The 22692-nt window shown below is 56.5% G+C and overlaps 1 protein-coding gene across 4 annotated transcripts in view; it reads left to right on the top strand.

Moving 5' to 3' along the window:
• The window catches only part of LOC105480493 (calcium voltage-gated channel auxiliary subunit alpha2delta 2), a 140697-nt gene that overhangs the window by 93186 nt on the left and 24819 nt on the right, over nucleotides 1-22692 (top strand). For all 4 annotated transcript variants that reach the window (XM_011739465.3, XM_011739462.3, XM_011739463.3 and 1 more), the window contains exons 4-5: nucleotides 15839-15898; nucleotides 22338-22382. In XM_011739465.3, the coding sequence (XP_011737767.1) occupies nucleotides 15839-15898; nucleotides 22338-22382 (105 nt within the window). The remainder of the gene's footprint in view (nucleotides 1-15838; nucleotides 15899-22337; nucleotides 22383-22692) is intronic.

Here is a 22692-nt window from a genome sequence, read left to right as displayed (position 1 = left end):
CTGTGGGTTCGGGGAAGGGACACCAACCCCAAGGTGGTGAGCATGCTCCATGCTTAGCCTCACTGCCTCCTGCTCAAACTAGGGTATCCCTCTCCTGCAGAGCTTCGGTTTCTTCACCTGTGAGAATGAGTGAGGATGGCTCACGGCAGAACTTCTATCAGCCTTTCCATGCAAGAGTGGCCCCTGGGGTCTGCCCAGCCTTCTAGGGGGATGGTCCTGTCCCAGAGTTTCTGCCCTTCCCAGCCCATTTTCCAGACAACAGTCTTCGATCTAGGCAGGGCCAAGCACAGTCACCCCCAAAGGGTCACTGGGCTCAACACTGACCCACTGCAGTGTCCCCAGCACTGATGCCATGTGGGCTTGACCTGAGCCTGGCAGCAGGCTAACCATAAGTAGAAGAGGGTTCTTGGGGGCCAGAGCTCCCTGGGTGGCCTTGGAGGGTGTACACAACTCCCTACCTTCTTCAAGGACCCCTCCTGCCTCCTCTGGCCTCAGGCTGGGCCCTAGGGAAAGTAGCAAGAACTCCAGGGTCACATGGGAATATAAGTGCTCTGAGATCGTGGAGGGAATCTGAGGCAGAGCTCAGACCCGCTCAGGTCTCCTCGTGCCTGCTGGGTCCCTCCCCAGCCACACAGTGTCTCCCACTCCACGCTATCTGATCCACAGCCAGCCAGAGGCCCACTTCCTCCTCAGAGAGAGCTCAGGGTGTCTCCTGGGCTAATCAGCAAGTAGGGGAGGGGGACTTGATGACATAGCCCAGGTTTAACCTTCCACCCTGCCCTCAGAGAGCTGTGGCCACAGACAAGCTGAGGAACCACCTCTGAACTCAGTTTCCTCATCTGCAAAATGGTGTAGAAATGGGACCTGCTCTGCAGGGGCTGCTGTAGGGATTAATGAGCGATGCTGGCCACAGCAAGTGCTCAGTGGCATCGCCCGTGATGACAGCTCCATGTGCAGCACAGGCGGTGCTGGTGCTGGGTCCTATAGGAGCTCTGCAGGTGCAGGAATTCCTTGCCGACCCTTGTATTTCAGGAGTACTTTTTGTTCAAAGCCCTACTTGATCAACCAGCCATGGGGCTCCTCTCCCTGGAAAACCACTGCACCTTCCCTCCAGCTTGCTCTGCTTCCTTCTCCAGGCTGCCCCTTCCTTCAGGTAGCCCCCAGGGTCCACACCCCACTTCCTGGGTGTTGTCTGACTACCTCCAGCCCTTCCTCATGAGCCCACGTGCTGTTGGCCTCCATGTGGCCAGCACTTCAGCGTTCCTCTGTTTTATCATTAATGTGGCCAGTCTGCCTGGGTGGGTGGTGTCATTTTTCCATTTTGCAGGGAGAAAAACTGAGGCCAGGAAAGCTAAAATCACTCAGTCAGGGTAGATCTGAATCCAGTGTGGATTCATCACTAGAAGGGTCTGTCCCTCAGAAAGTCCAGCCCAAAGGGCTGAGGAGGTTGGGGGCTAAGCCAACTGGGATTCAGGGGTCTGTTTCCTGGGAGATGGCGTGGTAGATAACAGACCCTTGTCCCAGGGGAGAGAGACTGCAGCCTGAATGAAGGGAGAGGCAGCAATGATGCCCCAAATATTGCAGGCACGTGTATATGACTGCTGCCCCGCCCTCTCCAGCTGGTGCCATGGCTCTGTGGCCGTTGCTAGGCATCTGTGAGGCCCAGGTGGGCCCTACCTGTCGTGGAGCGGCTGTGCAGTGTGCGGTGGGCCCGGGCCCAGGCAGGAGCAAGGCACCTCCGCCGGCCCGCCCTCCTCTCACTTGGCAGCAGCAAGCAGAAGCCATTAGCGCCTGGCAGTCCGTGTCCCACGGCTCTGACAAACGCCTTAAATGTTGTCACCACGGCTCCAGCTGTCCCACCGGCAGCCTTTACTCCTCATAATAACCAAGTGTCGAGGCTGATTGCAGCAGCAGGATGCAGCTAGTATTCAGAGTAGCTCTTACCCTGGGCGTTTCCACCTGGCAGCCAGGCTGTGCCCACCCCGCCCACCACCCCCAGCCCTTTGTCTGCCTGTCACCTCTGCCTGGGCCCTCAGCATCGCCCCCGGGCCAGCCAGTGCCTGGCTTTGTGTCCCAAAGCTGGTGGGCAGCGACAGGGTGGGGCCTCAAGCATCCACATCCAGCAGAGTGACAGCCTAGCTGGAAGAGTCTGGCTCCTGCTCCCACTCTTCTGGATGACCTGTGCAGGGAGCCCTGGTTTTGTCTTGGTCTAGCCTCATATCTTGCCTTGCTGCCCAGGGACACAGGGAGTGGTCAGAGCCCATCCCTGGCATGCACGAAGCTGCATTCAGTTTGAGCTCTGCCATTTGACCACTGTGCAGTCTTGGGTGGGTCAGTCACCCTCTCTGAGCCTTGGTGACCTCGTTGGGGGAATGGGAATAATGATTGGGCTTGTTGGGGCTTTGTGGGAACATGTGTGTGAAGCAAGGTACAGATAATGAAATGAAGAGGCCTGGCCACGTAAACACAAACACCTACTGCACCAATCCCTGAGTCCAGGGAGGCCCAGGAGAATCGAAGGCCCACATCAGCTCCCCTGGCCTTCACTACCCTCCTTCCCACCCCCACATCTTAGCCCCCTGGGCGTTACTTCCCCTATCCCCTTCGTCTGACCTTGCCCTTCAAGTTTTGTCTAGTGCTCCCTTTCCCAAAGCCCACCTGGCTTAGCCTAACCATACTTCTCTCCCATAGGGTTTATGTGCCCTTTGAAACAGCCCTGGATGCTCACTGTTCTCCTCTCATGTCTGCCTTCATCCTCACAGTCTTATGAGGCTGGGACTAGTAGAAGCCCCATGTTAGAGAGGAGGTTATCAGGATTCAGAGAATGGCATCAATTCTGTGCATTACACATGCAGCTCCTGGCTCTGCCCCACGGGGTACTGTGGCTGCTGATCACTGTCTGCCCAGCCCCAGGTCCTGCTAGAACCAGGAGAGTAAGCTAAGCCCCAGTCTCTTCAGGGGCCCTGGTAAAGTGGACAAGAACCCATTTCACCTCCGGGCGTTGAGGGCTTTCCTCCTGAGGTACCTAGATTCAAGCACCAATATCCAGGTTGATTATGAGCTCTCTGGTCACTGAGTCATTTGTTTACAAGTTCCCCGACCCTCTGATGATGCTGGAGGGCGATGGGCAGAGAAAGGTGAAGAATGAATTGTCTCTGTCTCTTCATCAGACTCTTCTCAGGGATGCAGAGGTGATTATGCAGGTAGCAGTGAGGACAGTAATGGTAGTGGTGATGACGAGGAGATGCGAGCGCTAGCAGAGGTGACCACAGTGGGGTGATGGTGGTAGTGGTGACAGTGGTGGTAAAGGTAGTGATGGAGGTGATATTGGCAGTGGAGTTGATGGTGGTAGATGATGATGGTGATGATGGAAGTGATGACTGTGATGATGGGGATGAAGGTAGTGATGGGGAGCTGATGGTGATGGGAGTAACATTGACGATGATGGAATAATATTGGCAGTGAACATGGGGACATTGGTGCTGGTTAAGCAGTGGGAACAACAGTGATGATGGGGATGATGGTGAATGGAGTAGCATTCTGGTGGTGCAGGGATAATGTTGATGGTGGGTGTTGGGGGTGATAGGGCTGATGGGGGCTCCCTGTGGAGTGTACCTCTAAGGGGCAGTCCTCCAGGCAGCCCTGTCCCACTCATGGGCTGTGCCCTCGCTGGAGGCAGGACACAGTGGGGCTTGCTTGGTGCTTTTTTCTTTTAACCTCCAGTGAGCACAGCCTTCTGGGTAATGAGATGCAAATTGACAGAAAAGACAATGAGCCAGCCTGCGGCCAGTGGGGCAGCTTTTAGAGTCAGGCTGATTGCCTCTGTGCCAATTTGCATGGCATTAGCTGTGCATGTCTTCTCCAACAGGTTCGTGTATTTCATCAGCGGTCACCTGGATGGCTGCATCTGACAAAGGGCGATGACCTGTGATCCCAGACCAGGAGCAGGGGCAGAGCCACTCTGACTCTGACCTGAATAGGGCTCCAGGATGTGGCTACAAGAAGTCTGAATCTGTGGGGAAGGGCAATTGATAGAGGGTGGGGCTTGGAGAGTCCTCATGGTCACCAGGAACAGGGTCCGAGCAGGGGTCAGAGCCCACGAGTGGCAGGCCTAGGAGGTCTGGCTTGGCCAGCACCATGGCTCCATCTGAGTATGTGATGCAAAAGCCACAAACAGGCCTTAGACAGGAGAGATATATGGCCCTGGCCTGGGATGCCTCAGTATGGGTCCAGGCTGTGTCCCTAATGGTACAGTGGCCTGACAGTCCCTCCAGGCCTCAGCTCCCACTTCGTACGGGGGGGCCAGTGGGCCCCTGACCTCATTGTCTTCACCTTGAAGGGATGATCGTCAAGGCAGGCCCTGCCTATGGTGTGTTTAGTAAGAGTGGCCAGGGCCAGTTCTCCATATCCGAGGTCACATATTGCAGCCCACTGAGCAGGCCTGCCCTTCTGTCACTGTCACCATTACTCAAGGTTATGCCTGGGATCATTCTTCGAGTGCCACCCAGGGGGCCTGGGCAAGGTAACACCCAGGTCATTGCCGAAACCCAGCCCTGACGCTCCTCCCTGCCTCTGTCCATGGTGCTGAAAGTCTTGGGCCAACCTGTTCTGGTGTTCCTGCTGCTTAAGTGGGCTGGGCTCTGCCCTCCCCACCCTGCTCCGCTGCCCTTGCTCTCTGACCCTGCAACCCATTTGACCCGGTGCAACCCACGACTCCATTCCGCGTTCCTTCCCCAAAACAGGCAACAATGGGGCTAGGGACTGTTCTCCACTGCCCTCTCCCCCCAGCCCAACCAGTGCCCCCTCCGGCACATTTCAGGGCCCTTTTGTCCCCACCTCCCTCTTCACTGTCCCACTCCTTCTCCTGAGGTTGGGCCTAATCAAAGCTAATCAGAAAATTATGAGCTGCCTGATTACTGATTAGATTCCTAATGTTAATAGAGCTGAAAAGGGCCCGCTCAGGCTGTGTTTTAGGAAAAAGTATAAAAATAACATCGTGGGAAGGGAGCTTGGAGGCTGGGCTGGGACTCAGACTCTCCTGTTCTAGCTGGGGTGGGGTCTCACTCTCAGCTTTCTGGTGGGAATACGTTCCCATGCAGGGCAGCTTCCTAGCACCCTAAATTCTTCCAGTGATGGGGCCATCCCAGGCAGCTCTTCCTATAGAGGCCTCTAGCAAGTTCTCTGCTCAAGACAGTGGGACTGAATTGCAGTGGGAAGAAGTTAGGTGAGATGTAAAGAAGAACTTACTGCTGGCACCCCATGTAAGAGCAGGGTTGTGTCTGTAATGCTCACTAACCTCCTCAGGCCAGTTTACTGCGCACAGTAGGTTCTCAGTAAACAAGAGTTGACAGGAAGGAAGGAGGGTCACATCAGCCTCTTCCCATGGGAACCATCACCCTCCCATGTCCTGCCCCTGAGCCACAGCGGAGCATAGAGGCATCTGAGCAGCCTTCTTAGAGGAGAATGTTGGGGCATGTCAGGAGAATGCACTGATCTGGCACCAGGGCAGGGGTGCTGAGCTCCCTGGGAATTCAGGCACTCCTGTCTACCACCCTCTGCCTCTCATTCCAGCAGAGCCATGGGGGCTTATGCTAATAACCATGTTATTACTGACTTGGCAGCAGCTGAGTGGGGCTAATGGGTAACATTTTCACAAGGTCTAGAGTGGGGTTGTGGTCCCGGAGAGCAGGCATCAGCAGTTCAGACCCCAGAGGCTGCCCCTCGGATGCCTCTTCATGGAGCACACAGTGAGGCCTGTACTTAGACTCAGCCTCACCCCACTTACACCTTCACCCCCAATGCCATCTTGGATCCCTATTCTCTGTCATCAGCACCATTTCTGACCTGGTTTCTACCATCTCTATCCCAAGGAGACCCAGGGCCTCCAAACCAGCAGATCCCCAAGGGCACCTCCTGATCCACCCCCTGACCTCTTGACTGTGATGGGAGCCCGAGGTCACTTAGCACTTCCTCACTGAGCTGGCTTGCCCAGCACTGGGGCCACACAGATCCATGAATAAAGTCCCTGCCTTTGAGGGACCACATCTGAGAGGGAGTCAGGTACATGCAGTGATGGAAACCCCAGGGCAATTCTGGGAACCCAGCCCTACAGGGCACCAGGATTCATGGAGGAGGCAGAAGAGCAGTGACTCCTACAGGATGAGGAGTAGCCGGCCAGGGGAGGGGATGAGAAAAGGCACTCTAGGCTTGGGATGCAGCACAAACAAGGCTTTGGAACTGCAGCATAGCAGGAAGGCAAAGTTCAAGATCAGTGTGTTGGAAGAGAGATGAGGTTGTCAGGGCCTGGTAAAGGATAGTGTTAGGAAGGGAGGAATGGTCCAGGCATCCAGGAAACACGGACAGGTCACAGAACTTGTTGGGGAGACCTGAAGGTGTGGGGGCCCAGGCAGATGAGTTCGTGCCAATCAGCTTGGGTTGAGAGTTTGAAGATGGGTTGTGGGCTCAGGAGAGGTCTGGTCAGGGAGGCAAGGAGGGAGTCTCAGAAGTGGGGCTGGAAGCCAAGCAGGGCCGCAGTGGGGTAATGAACAAAATCTTCGGCGAAGTTGGTGCTGAGGAGAAGGGCAGCCCGTTGGCACAAGCTGCAGAAGAAAACAGGTCAGGCCAAGTTCAGAAGGCCCAAGAGAGAAGCTGAGTTTGGGGGAGGGGGAACCAGTCAGGAGGCCCCTGGAGTGAGGTAAGGGAAGGTGCAGCCCAGAACCTGGAGTTGTCTTCAGTTTCCAAAGTGAGTCCCCATCCTGTTCCCTGTCTATGCCCTGCTCTCCATCCACGTCCTCGCAGCCCTGGGAGGGGCCCAGGCAGGGTTTTGTTCCCTCCCTGTTATAAGTGAGAGATCAAGGTACAGAGAGGTGAGGGCAGTGCTCCCCAAATTATGTGGTGGGTCAATTGCTGAGCCCCAGGAACTTGGGTTCCTTGGCCTCTGTGGCAGAACAAGGAAGGAGGGCACTGTCACACTCAACACCCACCCCCATGCCCACACACATTTCTAGAATGGGGCCTGATGAGGGGACAGGATGCAGCACCATGCTCCAGAGAGCACTCAGATAAGGATGTGTCCCTGCTCCCCTGCCCAGAATGGCCGACAGCCCCCATATGGGTACCCTCACCCAATGCTATCTGCATGGTTTTTTCTAAGGATGAGAGAAATGTTGATGAATTATGGATCATAATTTAGAGGGAGGAAAACTGACACAAAACTGGCAAAATTCTGAGAAATTCCACCTGGGTTCCCAGGGACTGACTGACCTGTGGAGATGCATAAGTTTCATGCTGGGGTTTAAGGAGGGGTGCCAGCTAGGTTGGTGGATTCCCACCCATTTGAGCCCTTGTGGGATGGGGCTGAGCAGGGCAGTATCTTGGAAAGAGCCCCAGCAGCCTGGAGTAGCCTTCAGCTTTGGGTTCCTTGGGGGTGAGGTGCCTCCATACAGCTGGGTTCTGAAGCCACAGTCCAAATGTGGACCTGAAGCAGTTTGTTGCATGTATTGATTTATTTCTCATTGGGGCACCTCTTGCAAGTGCTCAACAGGAAACCTGGGAGCTCACCAGGGGACTAGGTAAGGCAGAGACCTGCAGCCCTGAGGCCAGACCTTTCCTGCAGCTTCCAGCATGTGGCTGTCCAGATCCGCCCACACCTCCTTCTGACTCAGCCTGCTGCTGCAGAGTTGAAATCTCCAGAGGGTGGGTTTCACGCCCAGTTCCAGAAAACTGGCCTGTAAATTCAAGCTGGTTTCTGCAAATGCTCAGCCCAGCCACAGAGACCCCTTTCCTCACCCCCTCCCTGTTCACACTGGACACATTTGGCTCCTATCCCAGGACATACCCGACCTTCTCTTTATTGATTGTGGTTCCAGTTTAAAGCAAAAAAGCAATGAAAGCCAGTGGAATACCTGTTAGCACCTGTGAGTGCCACTTCGTTTACTTCCTTGGGAAGGGATCTCAGAGCTCATGGCCTTCCTCCTCTTGATATTAAAATGCCCACTTTGGCCGGGTGCAGGGGCTCACACCTGTAATCCCAGCACTTTGGGAGGCCAAGGCAGGCAGATGACCTGAGGTCAGGAGTTCAAGATCAGCCTGGGCAACATGGTGAAACCCTGTTTCAGCAGGGTGAAACTAAAAATACAAAAATTAGCCAAATGTGGTGGTGGGCACCTATAGTCCCAGCTACTCAGAAGGCTGAAGCAGGACAATCACTTGAACTCGGGAGGCAGAGGTTGCATTGAGCTGAGATCGCACCACTGCACTTCAGCCTGGGCAACAGAGCAAGACTCCATCTCAAAAATAAAAATAAAAATAAAATGTTCACTTTTTGGTAACATAACAGTAATGAGAGAGAGTGGGAGTTTTTTAAAGTGTCCTCTCTTGGCAAAATACAACATAGCAAGGATCTTTGGGAGCCCAGGATATTCTGGGAAATTCTGTCTGACCTGAAATTCCAGCCTCTGGGATACCAGGTTCCCCACCCTGGCTGGTCACAGTTGTTCCCTCTGCATCTCCATCATAGGCCACCCCTCATTTCTTCATATTTTTCCTAGGAAATTGAAGCACAGCCTGCCCCTTCCAGGCTGGACCGAGGGGGTGCAGGCACTGATTACCAAGCTCATGGCGCCCACAGGGAGCCAGCACGCCTGGGCCCGGGTGGAGTGGCGGCCGCCCTGCTGCAGAGGGAGACCACAACTCGAATGGGTTTTTCCGTGTTACATGGATTCTGACCTTTTTAAAATAAATAAATAAAAATCCATTTTACTAATTTTTTTTATCAACTCGCAGAAGACGCATGAGTCCTGTGAGGGAAAAGGTCAGGGAGCCTGTTGCTGCCAATAGCGGCAATGACCTCCAATGCCAGCCTTCCCCTGAGGCACCCTCTGTGCCAGAAATGTTTATTTTCTTTGCAGGCTTCTGTTTGCTGGAATTGTGGTCTGGAGTTTGAGTGTTTTTTATTGCTCTGGTGGTCATTTTATCTTTAAGTTGTAAACATGGTTAATACAAAAAGAGTAGGTTTGAACTTTAAGATGTGTCATGGGCTGGGCGTGGTGGCTCATGCCTGTAATCTCAGCACTTTGGGAGGCAGAGGCAGGAGGATCACTTGAGGTCAGGAGTTTGAGACCAGCCTGGGCAACATAGAGCAACCTTGTCTTGTAATAATTAATTAATAAAAACTATAACAAAATTTTTAAGGAAAAAATACAGATGGGACAGGAGCCAAGTGTGTCCAGCGTAGATGCAGCCAAGGGGCGAAGGAAGGGGCCTTGAGGGATGGGTAAGGCTGGGCACCTGTCCTGTCCCAGGAGGCACGCATGTCAGCAGTGCACCCGACAGGAAAGCACAGCCACTGGCGTGTCTCCATCACCCTCAGCGCATAAGTCACGGATCCTGCTTGACCCTCGCTGCCCATCCTGCTACATTTCTCTTCATGCCTCAGAACCCAGCAAAATGTGGGGTCAGGGCAAGACCTGCCCTCAGAAGGTTGTAGTGAGTGAGATTGTGTCCATAAAGCTCTGAGCACATCGTGTGAGGGCCACAAAGTCGCTGAGGCGGCCGTCATGCACGTAGCAGGCACTGTCTGTCCACACAAAGCCTCCCTCAGACCACAAGTGGTGCCAGGACAGGGCCAAGTGGCGATTCTCCTGGTCCCTGACTGTGGATGCACCTGCTTGGAGCAGGAGGTGGATGAACAGACAAATGTCTGCTCAAGGCTGGAGCAGCAGCAGCAGAGGCCCACAGAGCCACGGCCCCCTGACCCCACCTGCACTTCTGTCCCTACTGTCAGCCCTGGGGCTTCAGCTCCCTCCTGCAGAGCTGCATCTTGCTTCATTATTATGCAGATATTTTAATTATGCAGATATGTTTTTAGACAGTTTTAAATATGTATATTATTTACTCATTAGACCATAACAGCTCTGGAAATTGGAAATCTGTATTTAGTATCTTTCTGTGCACAATACACAGCTAACGCAGGACCCACAGGTGGGGAGGGAAGATGGGTGGCAATGGGACCAGTGCTGGGCTAGTCAGGGGCTGCTGGGCATCCTGGTACTTGCCCCCTCCCGTGGCCTGGACCCAGTGATACCAAGGCTTGTGGGGGCAACTCAGAGGGATAGCTGGAAGGCCAGTTACTGATCCCCTCTCCTAGGAGGGCAAAGGGACCACTCTGAGGGGTGGCAGGAGGGACCTGAGCCCAACCAGCCAGGCCCCCACCTGGCCAGGGGTGGTCCTTCCCTGGGACAGTCACTGTCCAACACTGCTGGGCTTTACCATCAGGCGAACCTGGGTTTGATGCCCCCTCTTCCTCCCTAGGGGTCTGGGGCAGCTACACTAATACTTTGAGCCTCAATTCCCTCGGCTGTAAAAGGAGGGGAGAAGGAGAATCTACTTCTCGTGAGTCTTGCTGGGGAGGCAGCAGTGAAGCCCTCACCCACGGTAGGCACTGGACCACACCTGGTGATATCTTGTCGTTGCTACCTTCCTTGCAGCCCTCAGCAGCATTCTCAGGGCATACTACCCCCAGCCTCCACCCTGGAGCCCACACTCCATCACGGCTTCTGCCTGGCTCAGCCCTCACTGCCCTAGATCTCAACATCCTGCACCCCATGGGTTCAGGGCCTTTTCTTCTAAGCCTCTCATATCCTCTAGGAAGTGGGAGTAACCATAACTAATTAAGACCAAAGAACTCTTCCAGCCTTTCCCTCTGGGCTGTGCAGAAAAAGTCCTATTTGATGGGCAGTTACTCCTCAGACCCTTCTGAGCCACCAGCACTGGGCATGGAGGGACTCCCAGGTAAGGGCTGGTGAGGAGAGTAGGCCAAGGAAAAGTGGGGAGCACCTAGCCTGGGGGTGGGGGTGAGCAGGCCCTCTAAGAGGGTGAGAGCACCCAAGAGCCCCAGCCCCCCATCACCCAAGGCCCTCCCCTCCTAGCATGCAGGGGGCCTTCCTATCCCAGGTGTTGGGCTCTGAGGGGTGCCCATCCTGGCCCCAGGTCCCTGATCTCAGGTTCTTGACTGTCTCAGCTCCCGCTGCAATTGAAAGCTGTTTAACGTAGTGAGATTTGCAGGTATCTGTGCAGGGGCTGCTCCCCAGGGGAGTGTTGTCCCCAGCCCAGTGCATGACCAGTCCTCCTCTTTCTTGCCTTTTCCTGTAAGAACGGTTCCCAGAGCTGAGGGAAATTGATTAAGTGAAACTCTCTGATAATTGCCTCTGAAATGCCTGCTGTTACCGTGATGGACTTGGCTGTGAGCATCCCCACTCAACAGTCCCACTGAGGTTCCCTCCAATACCCTGGTCATGATGGGGACGTCACGGGCCAGACAAGGCACCATCAGTGACTTCATAGCATTGCCATAGGTAGCCATTATCCCCCAGGATGTGCTGAAGAAAATAGACTCAGAGAGGTTAAACTACACACCCGGGGTCACACAACTGGCTGGGCAGAGCCAGACTCAAGCCCAGGCCTCTACACAGGTCCAGAGACACCCCAATCTTCATTTAGCAGACATTCATTGTGCACCTACTGTATGCCCAGGGCCAAGTTACCATAAACTCGACAGCCACTAGACACTTACCCACCAAACCCAGTGCTCAAGGGGAAAGCAGACATAGAAGAGGGTTCGCTGAGCGTCAGGGTCAGGAAGTGGATGCAGCTAGAGGAGTCTGGGCAGGAGTGGCCTGGGAGGCAGCAGCATGTGTAGGGCCTGGTAGCAGGGCAACCAGAGACTGCAGGCAGCTCCAGGAGCAGAACCCAAAGCCCAAGCAAGGAATCGCTCCCAGGGGGCCAGGCACTTGGGGTCAGGGCTAGGAATGGAGTGCATCTCCCCAAGACAGGCAGGCACTCCAGAGACAGGGAGGCGCCCTGTCCCTGCCCTGCGTGGTATCCTAATAGGTTCTTCCCTCACCTCTGGGCCTCAGTTTCTTGCCCCTTCCAGCCTGTCCCCAAACCATCAGGAGGACCAGGGAGAGGTGGAAGGGAAGTGCTAGGAGGGATGAACCTCCAGGGGTGGGGCAGGGTGGGCACGGTCTCCCTGCCAGCCCTCAGCAGGCCTGACTGTTGTCAGCTCTATGGGGACAGGAGCCCAAGGTCTGGGTGCTCAGCCTGGGCCAGGCAGTTGGAGCTAAGCTTGGAGATCCCTGCCTCAGGACATGTCCTGCTTGGCAGAGGGGAGGGAAGCCCACCTTGTCCAGAGGGCTGGTTAAAGTTAAAAGGAAGTTTCCAGGGGAGGTAACACAGTCTGATAGGGCTAACCAGGCAGAAAGAACAGATAGCAGGAGGGCCCAGAGCTGGGCAAGAGCCAGCAAGAGAAACCTCAGGGGACTGGCTGCCTGTGTGCAGCTGCTGAGGGTTGGAGGAAGAGGGCTGCCAAGAGCCTAGCCACCCTGAGTGGGTGCAGTTACTATGTCCAGTTTATAGGCAGGATGTTGAGGACCAGAGTGGTGAAGACCCTGCTCCTAGAAAGTCAAACTTTGAACCCGGGCCAGGGCTCGGGGACTCCAGGGTCCAGGCTCTGATCTCTGCTCAGGGTCCCTCATGCACCCCAGGGGTGGTCCCAGTCCTCTCATCCTCAGGCCTGATGGAACCTCATGGCCGAAGCCTGCCCACTCCACTACACCCACCAGCTGCCTCGGCCCTTCCTCCCCCACCACTGGGCCTGCCTGTTTAGCAATTTCCACACGTCCAGTGCCCAGGGATGGACTGATTGATCTGTAACACCGAAAAAATAATAATGGCTTGATCGTTACTGAGGATTAAAAGTAATCCTTTTGCTGTGGCTATTACGACTCCGTTATTCACGAGTCAGTGAGCTGACCCAGGCCTTTGAGCCCACGGGATTCCATGAGCTCAAGGAGGCTGGGGGTTGGGGCCTCCCTCTCTGGGTCTCCCTTGCCCTGTCTGCTAGGCTCTGGAGCCAGAGGGGCCTGTAGCCCCATGTTTTGGGGCCCAGAGGTTTCAGGGTCAGAGCTGAGCCCTCAGAGGGTGAAGGAGCTGGCACCTCCTGGCCAGGAGTAGAGGCAGGGGCAGGAGAACACAGTTCCTCAGGGTCATGGCTCAGCCTGGAGACTCCCACTAGTGTCAGTGTAGCATCTGCAGCCCCATCGACCCTTTGGCTTTTCTGCGGCAAGAGACTGCATCTGCTTCTCCCATTTTGCCCCAGTCTCAACCTCAGGGAAGGACAGGGGCCTCAGCAGAGCCCCACTCTGAGGAAGATTTGGTGTCCCTGGGAAGGTAGTGGTCACCAGGTAAGGAAGGAGGGGCACAGTGATGACAAAGGCTCGACCCACGCACTGCCTCGTCGGGCTTTACACAGCCTCCAGGCCAAGTACTGAGCCCAGCACCTGCTGTACTGCAGGTGCTCGACTAACTCTGGTGACAAGTGTTGTGAACCGTACAAGTCACACAATAATGCCCTCTATACAAGGGAACTGCAGGCTTATGAATTGGGGACCTCATCCATCCCTGGGTTTGGGATCAGTGGGTGGGCATTTGTGGTTTAGGCCAAGAGGAGGCTCCAGGATTGAAAAGCAAGAAGAGGAGTCTGGTGGGCCCTACAGGACCTCGAGAAGGTTGTGCCTTTTACGTGCAGAGAAATGGGAGCCACTGAAGGGTTTCAGTACAGGGGATGGTGACATGACCAGATCTACATTTGGAGAAAAGGCTCCAGGTGTTGTGTGGAGAATAGGTGACGAGGATGAGAGGACACAGGTTCCAGGCAGGACGGAGCCTGAGCTGGGGGTGCACAGGAGGTGGTGTGAGGGATGCCAGGGGTGGAATGGAGGAGGCAGAGGGGCCAGGGTGGGTGGCCTGCCCCAGAGGGCACTCTGAGCTCAGGTGGGTCTGAGGGTCACTCCAGGGAAGTGTCCAGGAGCTCAGGAGGGCCAGGATTGGAGGCAAGACATGGGAGGCGTCACGGAGTAGAGAGACCTGGGGCCCCCGAAACCCTAGGAGTGTGAGGCTGGGCTGGGGAGAGAGGAGGGTGTGGGTCCCAGCCAAGGAGGCCCTGCAATTAAGGGTGGTGGGGGACAGAGGACTGAGCCTACAAAGGATAGGGAAGCAGAGGCCAGGAGGGCCAAGCTCTGTGGGGTGAGAGGGTTTGACCCCAAGAGGCACTTTCTCTCCCTGCTCCCGGGACCCCAGCCTCATAGCCTCCCCACCATTCAGTGTCCTTGGCCTGAGGAGGGGGAGCCGGCCCAATGAGACTGGGGATGGCCCTGGACAGCCACTCTAACTATGGGGGTGTGACACCCTGCCCCAGGAGAGCAGAGACCACAGCTCCACAGGAGGCCCCACCTTGCTGCCTGCCCTGCTAGTCCATGCTTCAGAGGAGGAAACGCCGGCCTCCATGACCTGACTCCCACTTCTCCCTAATGGGCAGCTGACAGGCTTTAGGAGGACGTCCCCTCCGGAGCCCACATGTCATATCAGGCCTGGACTCAAAGATGGGGTTGAGGTGTCCTGAATACCAAGGGGCAGGACCTTCTGAGTAGGGCTGTAGGCCTGGAGGTGGGACACGCCTGCTCCACCGTGGGACAGGGTGGGGTGGGGTGAGAGACCAGAGCCACGCGCCTCACTGGGCATGGCGGGCCCAACAGAGGCTGGTCCTTGGATCTCGGTCATGGGCGGAGCAAGACAAATGCAATGGTGAGGGCTGGGCTCCAGGACCCAGCCTGAGCCGGACTCACCTTGTGACCTTGGGCAGGCTGCTCGCCGTCTCTGTGCCTGGCCGTCCTCATCTGAGGAGGGCCACAATGGCCCCACGCCAGGCACACTGTGAATGGTACAAGGTGCACAGCACACGAGTCACTGGCCAGGGGAGGGTTTGGTGTACAGTAGGTGGCCAGTTGATAGTGATGGTTGTCACTATGATTGACAGGACACCACTGCTTTCAGCTCTGCAGAAGTCCCCCAGGGCCAGACTCAGTTCCATCCTTGGGGGCCCCAAGGTTTCCTGTAGAGATGAGATCCTTAGAAAGTACCTAATAAGAATGTCTGGGTGACCTGGGCTTAGGCCCAGAGGGTGGCCAGGCCCCAGTGCCTTCTCCAGCAAGCCTTCCCTGAGGTCCCTAGCTCCACAGCACTGCGCCTTCTGCCCCTCAACCTCTCCTGCCATGGTGGTTCTGCAAGGTCGTGCCTGTGAGCTGTGAGAGGCAGGACCAGGCCTGTCACACCTCCACCAGTCAGCGCAGTCTGGCACCCAGAGTGCCCAGTGGCAGGTGTAGGATGGACAGGCACACAGCTCTGCCCTGAGGGACATTCTGCTCTCAGGCACAGGGGCTTTGTTGCAAGAAGCCACTGGAACCAGCCCCAAAGAACAGGAGAGGCTCTTATGGACAGGGGGCTTGGGAGCCCTGTGGGAAGGGGCTCAGGAACTCTGGGAGAGGGACCATGGGCCTGAGTGGGCAGGGTGGGCTGTGGGCCCCTCCTGTGGGGCTCTGGGTAGCTGGCAGAAGGGCAGGGCAAGGCGAAGCACTCTCTAACTTGCAGCTCAACCTTGGCTCCAGAGGAGCTTCCTCTTGGCACTGGGGTGATATAAGTGTGTGGGGGGTAGAGAGTGGCACTGGGGCTTGGCTTAGTACAAGGAGTCCCATGGAGATGCCACTGGGGTCACTGCACAGGCTTCACCTTTCCTGCATGGACCCAGCTGTGGTCAAGGAGGTGCCCACACAGCAAGCTGGGGAGTATCTGGGGCAGAGAATCTCTGAGGGTCTCATAGGATGAGGGGAAGGGAGTCCCCAGTCCAGCCTGGCCCCAGGGAGTGCTGGGGATGGAGAGGCTTTGGGGTGGGCATAGGGTAGGCTGCCTTCCTCAGCCTCTGACCTCCCTGTGCTCTGTCCCTTAGAGACTGGCTGATGCTGCAGAGAACTTCCAGAAAGCACACCGCTGGCAGGACAACATCAAGGTAGGAGCCCCAGCACCCTGCCCAGCACTCAGGGCATGCCCATCCATGGGTGGGTGTGAATGCCGGGGGGATGGGAGCTACGCAGACACATGAGGGACACGGAGGGGTCTGTGGAACAGAGCCAGAAGTCTGTGTCCAACATTCAGCAGCTGCTCCAGGTGCCCCTCACTGCTGGGCATACAGTGAGATATGAGTCCACATTCACTCCAGAGGAGCTGTGGAGTCACCCGTGAGTGGGAAGGCTGCTTGAAAGTGGTGTTCCCTGTGTTCCCCAGATAAGGTGTTCAGATTCTTGGAGAGACCCTGGGTCAGAGGCCTTTGGACTTCAGGACTTGTCAGAGGCTTTAATACAGTGACCTGCAGGAGATGCTGGGAAAAGGGGACCAGATGCCCTTCCCCGACTTTCCTTCCTTGACTTCCCTGAACAACAACCTGTCCACCCAGGAGGCCCTCAGGCTGGGCTCAGGGGACTGGGCTGCCATGGTCACAAAAGCCTCTCCTTCCACCTCAGAAGGAGCTCAGGCTTGCTTCTTGGAGCAGAGATGCAAGAAGCTGAGCGCAGAGGGCCTAGTGCATGGGGGAGTGAAGGGGAGCCTCACCCATCCCAGCCTAGGCCTGAGTTGCCCTCGCCAGTTCCTTGCTGTATTTGATTTTGCCTGGGGCTAGATACACCTGCCCTCCAGCCAGCATCAGATGGAGGCAGGGCTCTTCCTGGATTCAAGGAAGCCCCAGTGCCAAGGATGATGTAACCCTTGAGAACCAGACTAGTTGGCAGGGCTCCTGTGTCCTCCACAGCTGCTCGGGTGTCTGAGCCGTGCCTCCTAGTAGTCTTGTGCTAAACACAGGGAGGGGCAGGGTCGGGGTGGCAGACTTGACTCGCTCCAGCTCTGGGCCAGGCACATCTGCTCTAGGAAGCAGTGGGGTTATTGTCCCTATTTGACAAGAAAATAGAAGCACAGAGTGGATAGACCTACCGGAGGTTACCTGTTGGTGGCAGAGATTCACAGCCGGCTATCGGGTGTCAGGGGCTCATGCCTATGATCCAAGCTCTAAATCTGTTCCTCCCTAGTCCCCATCCCCCAGGTCATGCTGAGCTGTCTCACCTTGCCCACACCGTGGCATTCTTCGTTTACCCCTGGCAGGTGCTGGGTGCTGCCCTCGGGGAGTTCACATGAGATTAGAAATGAAAGGTGATTTTCTAAGGTAAACAAATGAATGAGCTAGTTACTCCCTAAACCAACCCGCCTTCCCCAGGAAACAGGACTGACCCTTCTCTCCCTCTCTGCTACTCCAGTGCTACTTGCTCACAGTCCCTGTGGGACCCAGGCAAGGGCTTCAGTTTCCCCATTTGGCAAAGGACTGACTGGTGCCAGTGCTGCCTGTGAGCTCAGCTCTGGGGTGTGAAGGAATCACTGCACATGTCAGGCTACATGGGTGCCAAGCCGCTAATGGCATGGGCGCATCTCTGGCCACACCAGCCCTTGGGCCCTAAGTACTTCTGTCCTGAGATGAGGCAGTAAAGGGCCCTGGCTGCTCCCCTCCCCCTGGCTTGACCTGAGGTGCCCCTAGCTGTGGGTGTGACCACAGGCAGCCCTGACCACAGGGCCAGCTGCGCCCGGCCTTGTTCCTCTCCCTCCCTGCCACATCCCACTGGGTGCCTGCTGGCCTGTCCCACTGGTGTCTCAGGTAGGGTGGGTGGGGCTGTAGTCACCTCCCTCCTTCCCATCTACTGGGTCACTGTTCCTCCCAGGAAGCACTGCTGCTGCCACAACTGCCAGGCTGAAAGGCATCAATGCTAATGGTGTGTCCAAGAGCCCAACACCAGCCAGCTATGCTTGGGCTGCCAGGGAGAGCTGGCAGCAGTGGCTGCAGGAGGGGCTGTCCATGCCAGGGGAGGGTGCAGGGACTTGAGGCTGGGAAGGGATGCTGTTTTGTCCCTTGCAGGCACACCACCCACCCCTGAAACCACATCCTTCCAACGACCTTCAGGAGATGACAGACAAGGAGCCATGTTCCCCCAGCACTCAGGAGAGGCACCTGGCCTGTGCCACAATTCCAGCCTCAAACTCAGGCCCTCTTCCTAGGAATGCCCTTAACTACCCCTCCTTCAGTGCAAAGCCTCTCTCTCCAGATCTCTGCCTAGGACTCCCTTTTCTAGCCCCAACCCTAGGATCGGCCCCCACTGCCCACAGCAGTGACAGCGTGACCAGAAGCAGTCTTCTTACCTCTGAGATGGGGAGGATGGTGCCCAACTGTTCTGGCCACAGAGGATATGCTTGGCTCATGTGGCGACGGGAATCCACTGCACCATCAGCCGGGTGTGGCCGTCCCTGTGTTGACAGCACACAGCAGGTCCAGGTGCAAACCTCTGAGGAACAGACAATGGTATCAGTGGTATAACCCATATCCACATGCCCACAACTCCACTCACCTCAGCCTGGAGGGTAGGGGATCCTGGAGTCTGCAGGGTCAGAGCTGGGACAAGAGATCAAGAGGGCAATGCCTGGATGTAAAACTCCTATCCCCCTTCCTCGTCCCTGGCCAACCCAGACCCTGGGACACTAGGGAAACGATGGCCCTGATTAGCAGACAATGCCTCACATGCCCCCACAGGCGGGCAGCAGGTGCCCTGGTGCCCATAACGCTTAGGATAGATGAAGAGGTGCCACCTGCCAGACCACACTTGGTGCCAGCACCATACTATGCCAACACTGTGTGCCACCGAAACCACCACCAGGGAGGAGCTGGGCCAGGGCATGGGTAGGGGAGGGGGGAGTGGCCATTGGCCCCAGGGCCTCAGTGCCAACACCAGGGCCTACAGGAAACAAAGCCATGCACTGGGAGTTGAATGGAAGAGACAGCCCTCCCCTGGGAAGTGTAAGGGAAGGACACAACCCTGCCCTGGGGAACATGATGGTGGGAGTGGACGGAGCTTTGCCTAGGGACTAGAAGGAGGGCTGTGTGGGGGCTGGTCCAGGCTGGAAGAGCCAGCTGGACAGGACAGGTGGCCTTCCTGGCCTGAGGGTCTGACCCAACCATAGGGCCCCTGCGTGCCTCTGCCAAGCCAGCGACAGACGGCTGTCTCAGAAAACGTCCTCTTGGCTGGGCTGAGCTGGCACTAGGCCAGGGCAGGAAGGCCAAGCGTCCTCACTGGTGCAGCGGGTGGCTGGCCTGGGCATGCACAGGCAGCTGGTGGGCAGGCGGCAGTCATGTCTGGCCAGGCCTTGGCAGCCACCTTCTAAGCACTGAACTCGGATGGCAACTGCCCTTCCTCCGCTCACCCCGTGCTCACTTCCTCAGCTTGTTCCCTGAGACCCAACCTCCTCACACCTCTCTTGGGCTTGGCTCCTGCTAAGGAGAATGTATGTCACCAACACAAGGGTCACATGGACCCTCCTGCCCCGCCCCTCGCCTGTTATCTGTGTACCCAAGTCCACATGGGAGGGCATGTGTGTGAGTTCAGAGTGGGTGATTCCCCCAATTCCTGCCCAGTTGGGCAAAATGGCCCCTAAAATATGAGGTAACACAGGGTATGTCAGGGGAGTGGACCCCAGACATTAGGGACACCCGTTTCACCCCACCCGGGGCTCTTCCACACTCAGCCTCTCCTCTGGGCTGTGGAGTTGCAAAGACAGAAGGTTTTCACTCATGGGCAGAGTTGTCCCTACCCCTGGGGAGGCCCAGCTCCCTGTTCTCTTCACGCCCTCAGAGGATATTACGAGTGGGGAAATAGAGACCCAGAGGTGAAGCCTCATGGAGGCTGCATGATTTAACTGGGCAGCCTTGCCTCCTCGGGGGTGACCCATGGAATTCCTCAGGGAGCCACTGGGACAAGCCAGTAGGCTGGGTCCTTTTTGGCTCAGCCTCAGTCTTCACTCACTGCCCAGGATTCCAGAGCTCACATGTCCAGGTCAGAATTTTAGGCCAGAACTCTTTGCTGAGGCCCTTGTACTCAGTCACTAGAGAATACTGTCTCCTTGTTGCTTAACCCAGGTACTGTGTTGGCCCAAGCAGACAGAGGCCTTCTCGGGGACCCTCCCATCCTGACCCTGACGGCCCCCTCCTGCCACACCCCCAGCTCCACACCACTTCATACATAGCAGTCACATGTATTTATGATATGTTTTCACATGTATGACCTTGTGTGCCACCATCCATGCTCTTCTTACCAAGGAAGGGGCATGGTCTCGCCCTCCTAGAGGCAGGAGAGGCCAGGAGGGGTCATTCCCACATGCATCAAGCCCTGGGGGGCAGGGAGGCCATACAGAATCCTGAGCCTCATCTGTCATCTGCAGGGGGCTAAGAATCCTCCTGGGTGACATGTCCCCCTATGTCCTTGACGCCACCAATATCTGATGTTCCACTAAGACCGTGAAACGGGAGAATAGAGAAGTGGAGCACCTGGAGCAGCTGGAGAGGTGGCCCCAGTGAACGCTGAGGTGCCTAGTGTTGACTCAGGTGCAGGCAGGTCCCAGCCACAGCCTGTGAGGGGAGCCCAGGGCTCCTGAGGGCTGCAAGTGACCAGCCCCCGCTTGTGTCCTTTCCCATCCTTGTGGAAGGTTTGCCTAAGAAGTGAGTGAGGCCCCTGGTTGTAATCTGCAGTCCTCCCACCGCACCCGCCTGTTTTCATTATGGAGGGAAAGAGCATCAGAGCTGTGTTTATAACCCCCTTTTAGATAACAAATCACATTTTCTTTTCACAGCGAGTGTGTTGAATTGATATTTTTTTCCCTCAGTTTAATGGGTTTGTGTGTTCAGGAATGATCTTCATCAACTGAAACTCCTTATTGTGTTTGATGTAATGTCAGCTTTCATTACGCGCTTTGGTTGGAGCCAGGCGCAGGGAAAGACCGAGCCCCCTGCAGCTTGGGCCTGGCCTCCGCCCCCGCCCCAGGCCCACCAGGGCCGCAGTCTTCTTGCACTGGTGGGTGGTGGGTGTGGGCAAGGTCGGCAACAGACTGGGAGGGCAGGTTGGAGCCAGGGTGCGAAGGCTTTCTTCTCCTTGCCCTCCAAGCGTCTGACTGATGGGGTCATAGGGCTGCTTTAAGAAAGCACCAGACACGGCAGGTGCCCCGGATGCTGGAACTCTCGGGCCGCCTTTGGTCTTACGTTCCTCTGGAAGTTGTGGTCTTGCCCATTCGTGGTGCCAGGCATGCAGTCAGTATTCCAGAATGCTGGGACTAAGCCTGCACATTTAGCCGGTGGCCTGCAGCCCCTAGACCCCTGGTGAGAGACAGACTAGGACTGTTCCCTGAAACAGTCCCAGGTACTGACGCAGCCCCTGGGCAGTCACCACAGCCAGGCCTCTTCCCAGAGTCCTGCCTGGGGAGTCTGGGGAGCCTGGGGCTCAGAGAGGGAGTGGTCTAGTCCTGGGGTCACACACTGAGTGAGCCCCAGCTGGGCCTTGGGAAGCGAGTGTCCAGGGTAACATCTGCCCTGGTGGAGTGAGGGCTGGCTCTGCCTGCTGTTTCACAGCCAGGCCCTGGGGAGCAGACTTGGTCACCACTCCCATCTGCAGACCACAAAGAAACAAGCCCTGAGTGAGTAAGGGGCCACCAGGGCCACGCTGCAGGTTTTTGCTGTACAGAACAGGGCTGAGGAGCACCTGGAGAGGGTGACTTGGACTGTGGCTCTGTCCTGAGTTGTGGCCCTGAAGTCCACGGGGGCAGAGTGTGGCAGCCCCTCCTGAGCCAGTGGCACTTGGCTGACACCGGGCTCACCTTCTGGCGGCCTCTGTCAGCCGTGCTCGGTTCTGATTAAAGATCATTACACATGAAATTAGCCCGTTTGTGTTACGGGTCCCTGGGGCGGCCAGTGATTATGACGCACAGATGGCCAAGAACCCAGGCGACTGGCAAGCAGACATGGGCCAGGGACGGGCGGGGCACACACAGGCGGGTGAGGACCGGGAGGCAGGCGCCAGGGCCGGGCTTTGTTTTCTCCCGCTCCTGTTGTGGAAACCCCCTCGCATTTCACAACAAATCACAGATAATTAATAAGTACATGCCCGTAATGAGCAGGCTTTTTAATAGAAGAAATTGGAAGATGCAGCGTCGAGTCATTATTTCCCTCCTGCCCAAACTCAGCTCTGTTTTCTGTCTTCCTCGCTCCCTGGTGCTGCCTCAGCGGCCTCTCTGCAGACAGAGCCTAGAAGGCTGCAACCCAGGACCCTTGGCCCCTGAGTTAGGGAAGCCCAGGGAATTCCAGCTGAGGGGTACTGCATGCTCCTGGAGCCTGTGCAGGGCCTCTGAAGATGGGCCTGGCTGCATTCCCAGCCCTGACCCATCCAGCCCTTCCAGGAGGGTGGCTCTGGGTGGGGGAAAGGGACAGTCTCTGCCCCAAAGGAATCTAAGGGTGCCATTGCAGGCCTTGAGGCTAGGAGTCCTGTCTGTCTCGGGACCCTGAGCAGCTAGTGCTGAGGCCTCTCTCCCCCCACCAGGAGGAAGACATCGTGTACTATGACGCCAAGGCTGACGCTGAGCTGGTGAGCACCCCCTCCTGAGCCACACCTCCTTGCTGGGTCTTGGTGGCCTCAGCTGTAAAATGGATGTTAGGACTCAGCGCCACGCATTCTGAGCTCAACCCTGCAGAGCCGTGCTGACACAGGCCCCATCGTCCACCTCCCACAACTCCCTAGAAGTCCGGACCCCTCCAGGGCTGCATCTCTGAGCACTAGTGGGCTGAACTTGACTGCAGTGTGGGGCAGGTGGTGAGGCGCTTGGCCCTCCCTGCATGGGGCAGTTTAGGTCCCAGATGGAGAGGGCCTCTCTTAAGTGCAGTGAGAGGAGGGAGAC

This window comes from Macaca nemestrina, chromosome 2 (assembly GCF_043159975.1).
Source record: "Macaca nemestrina isolate mMacNem1 chromosome 2, mMacNem.hap1, whole genome shotgun sequence".
NCBI lineage: Eukaryota > Metazoa > Chordata > Mammalia > Primates > Cercopithecidae > Macaca > Macaca nemestrina.
Note: the sequence above shows the minus strand (reverse complement) of the source record. Positions and strands in the feature narration are given on the sequence as shown.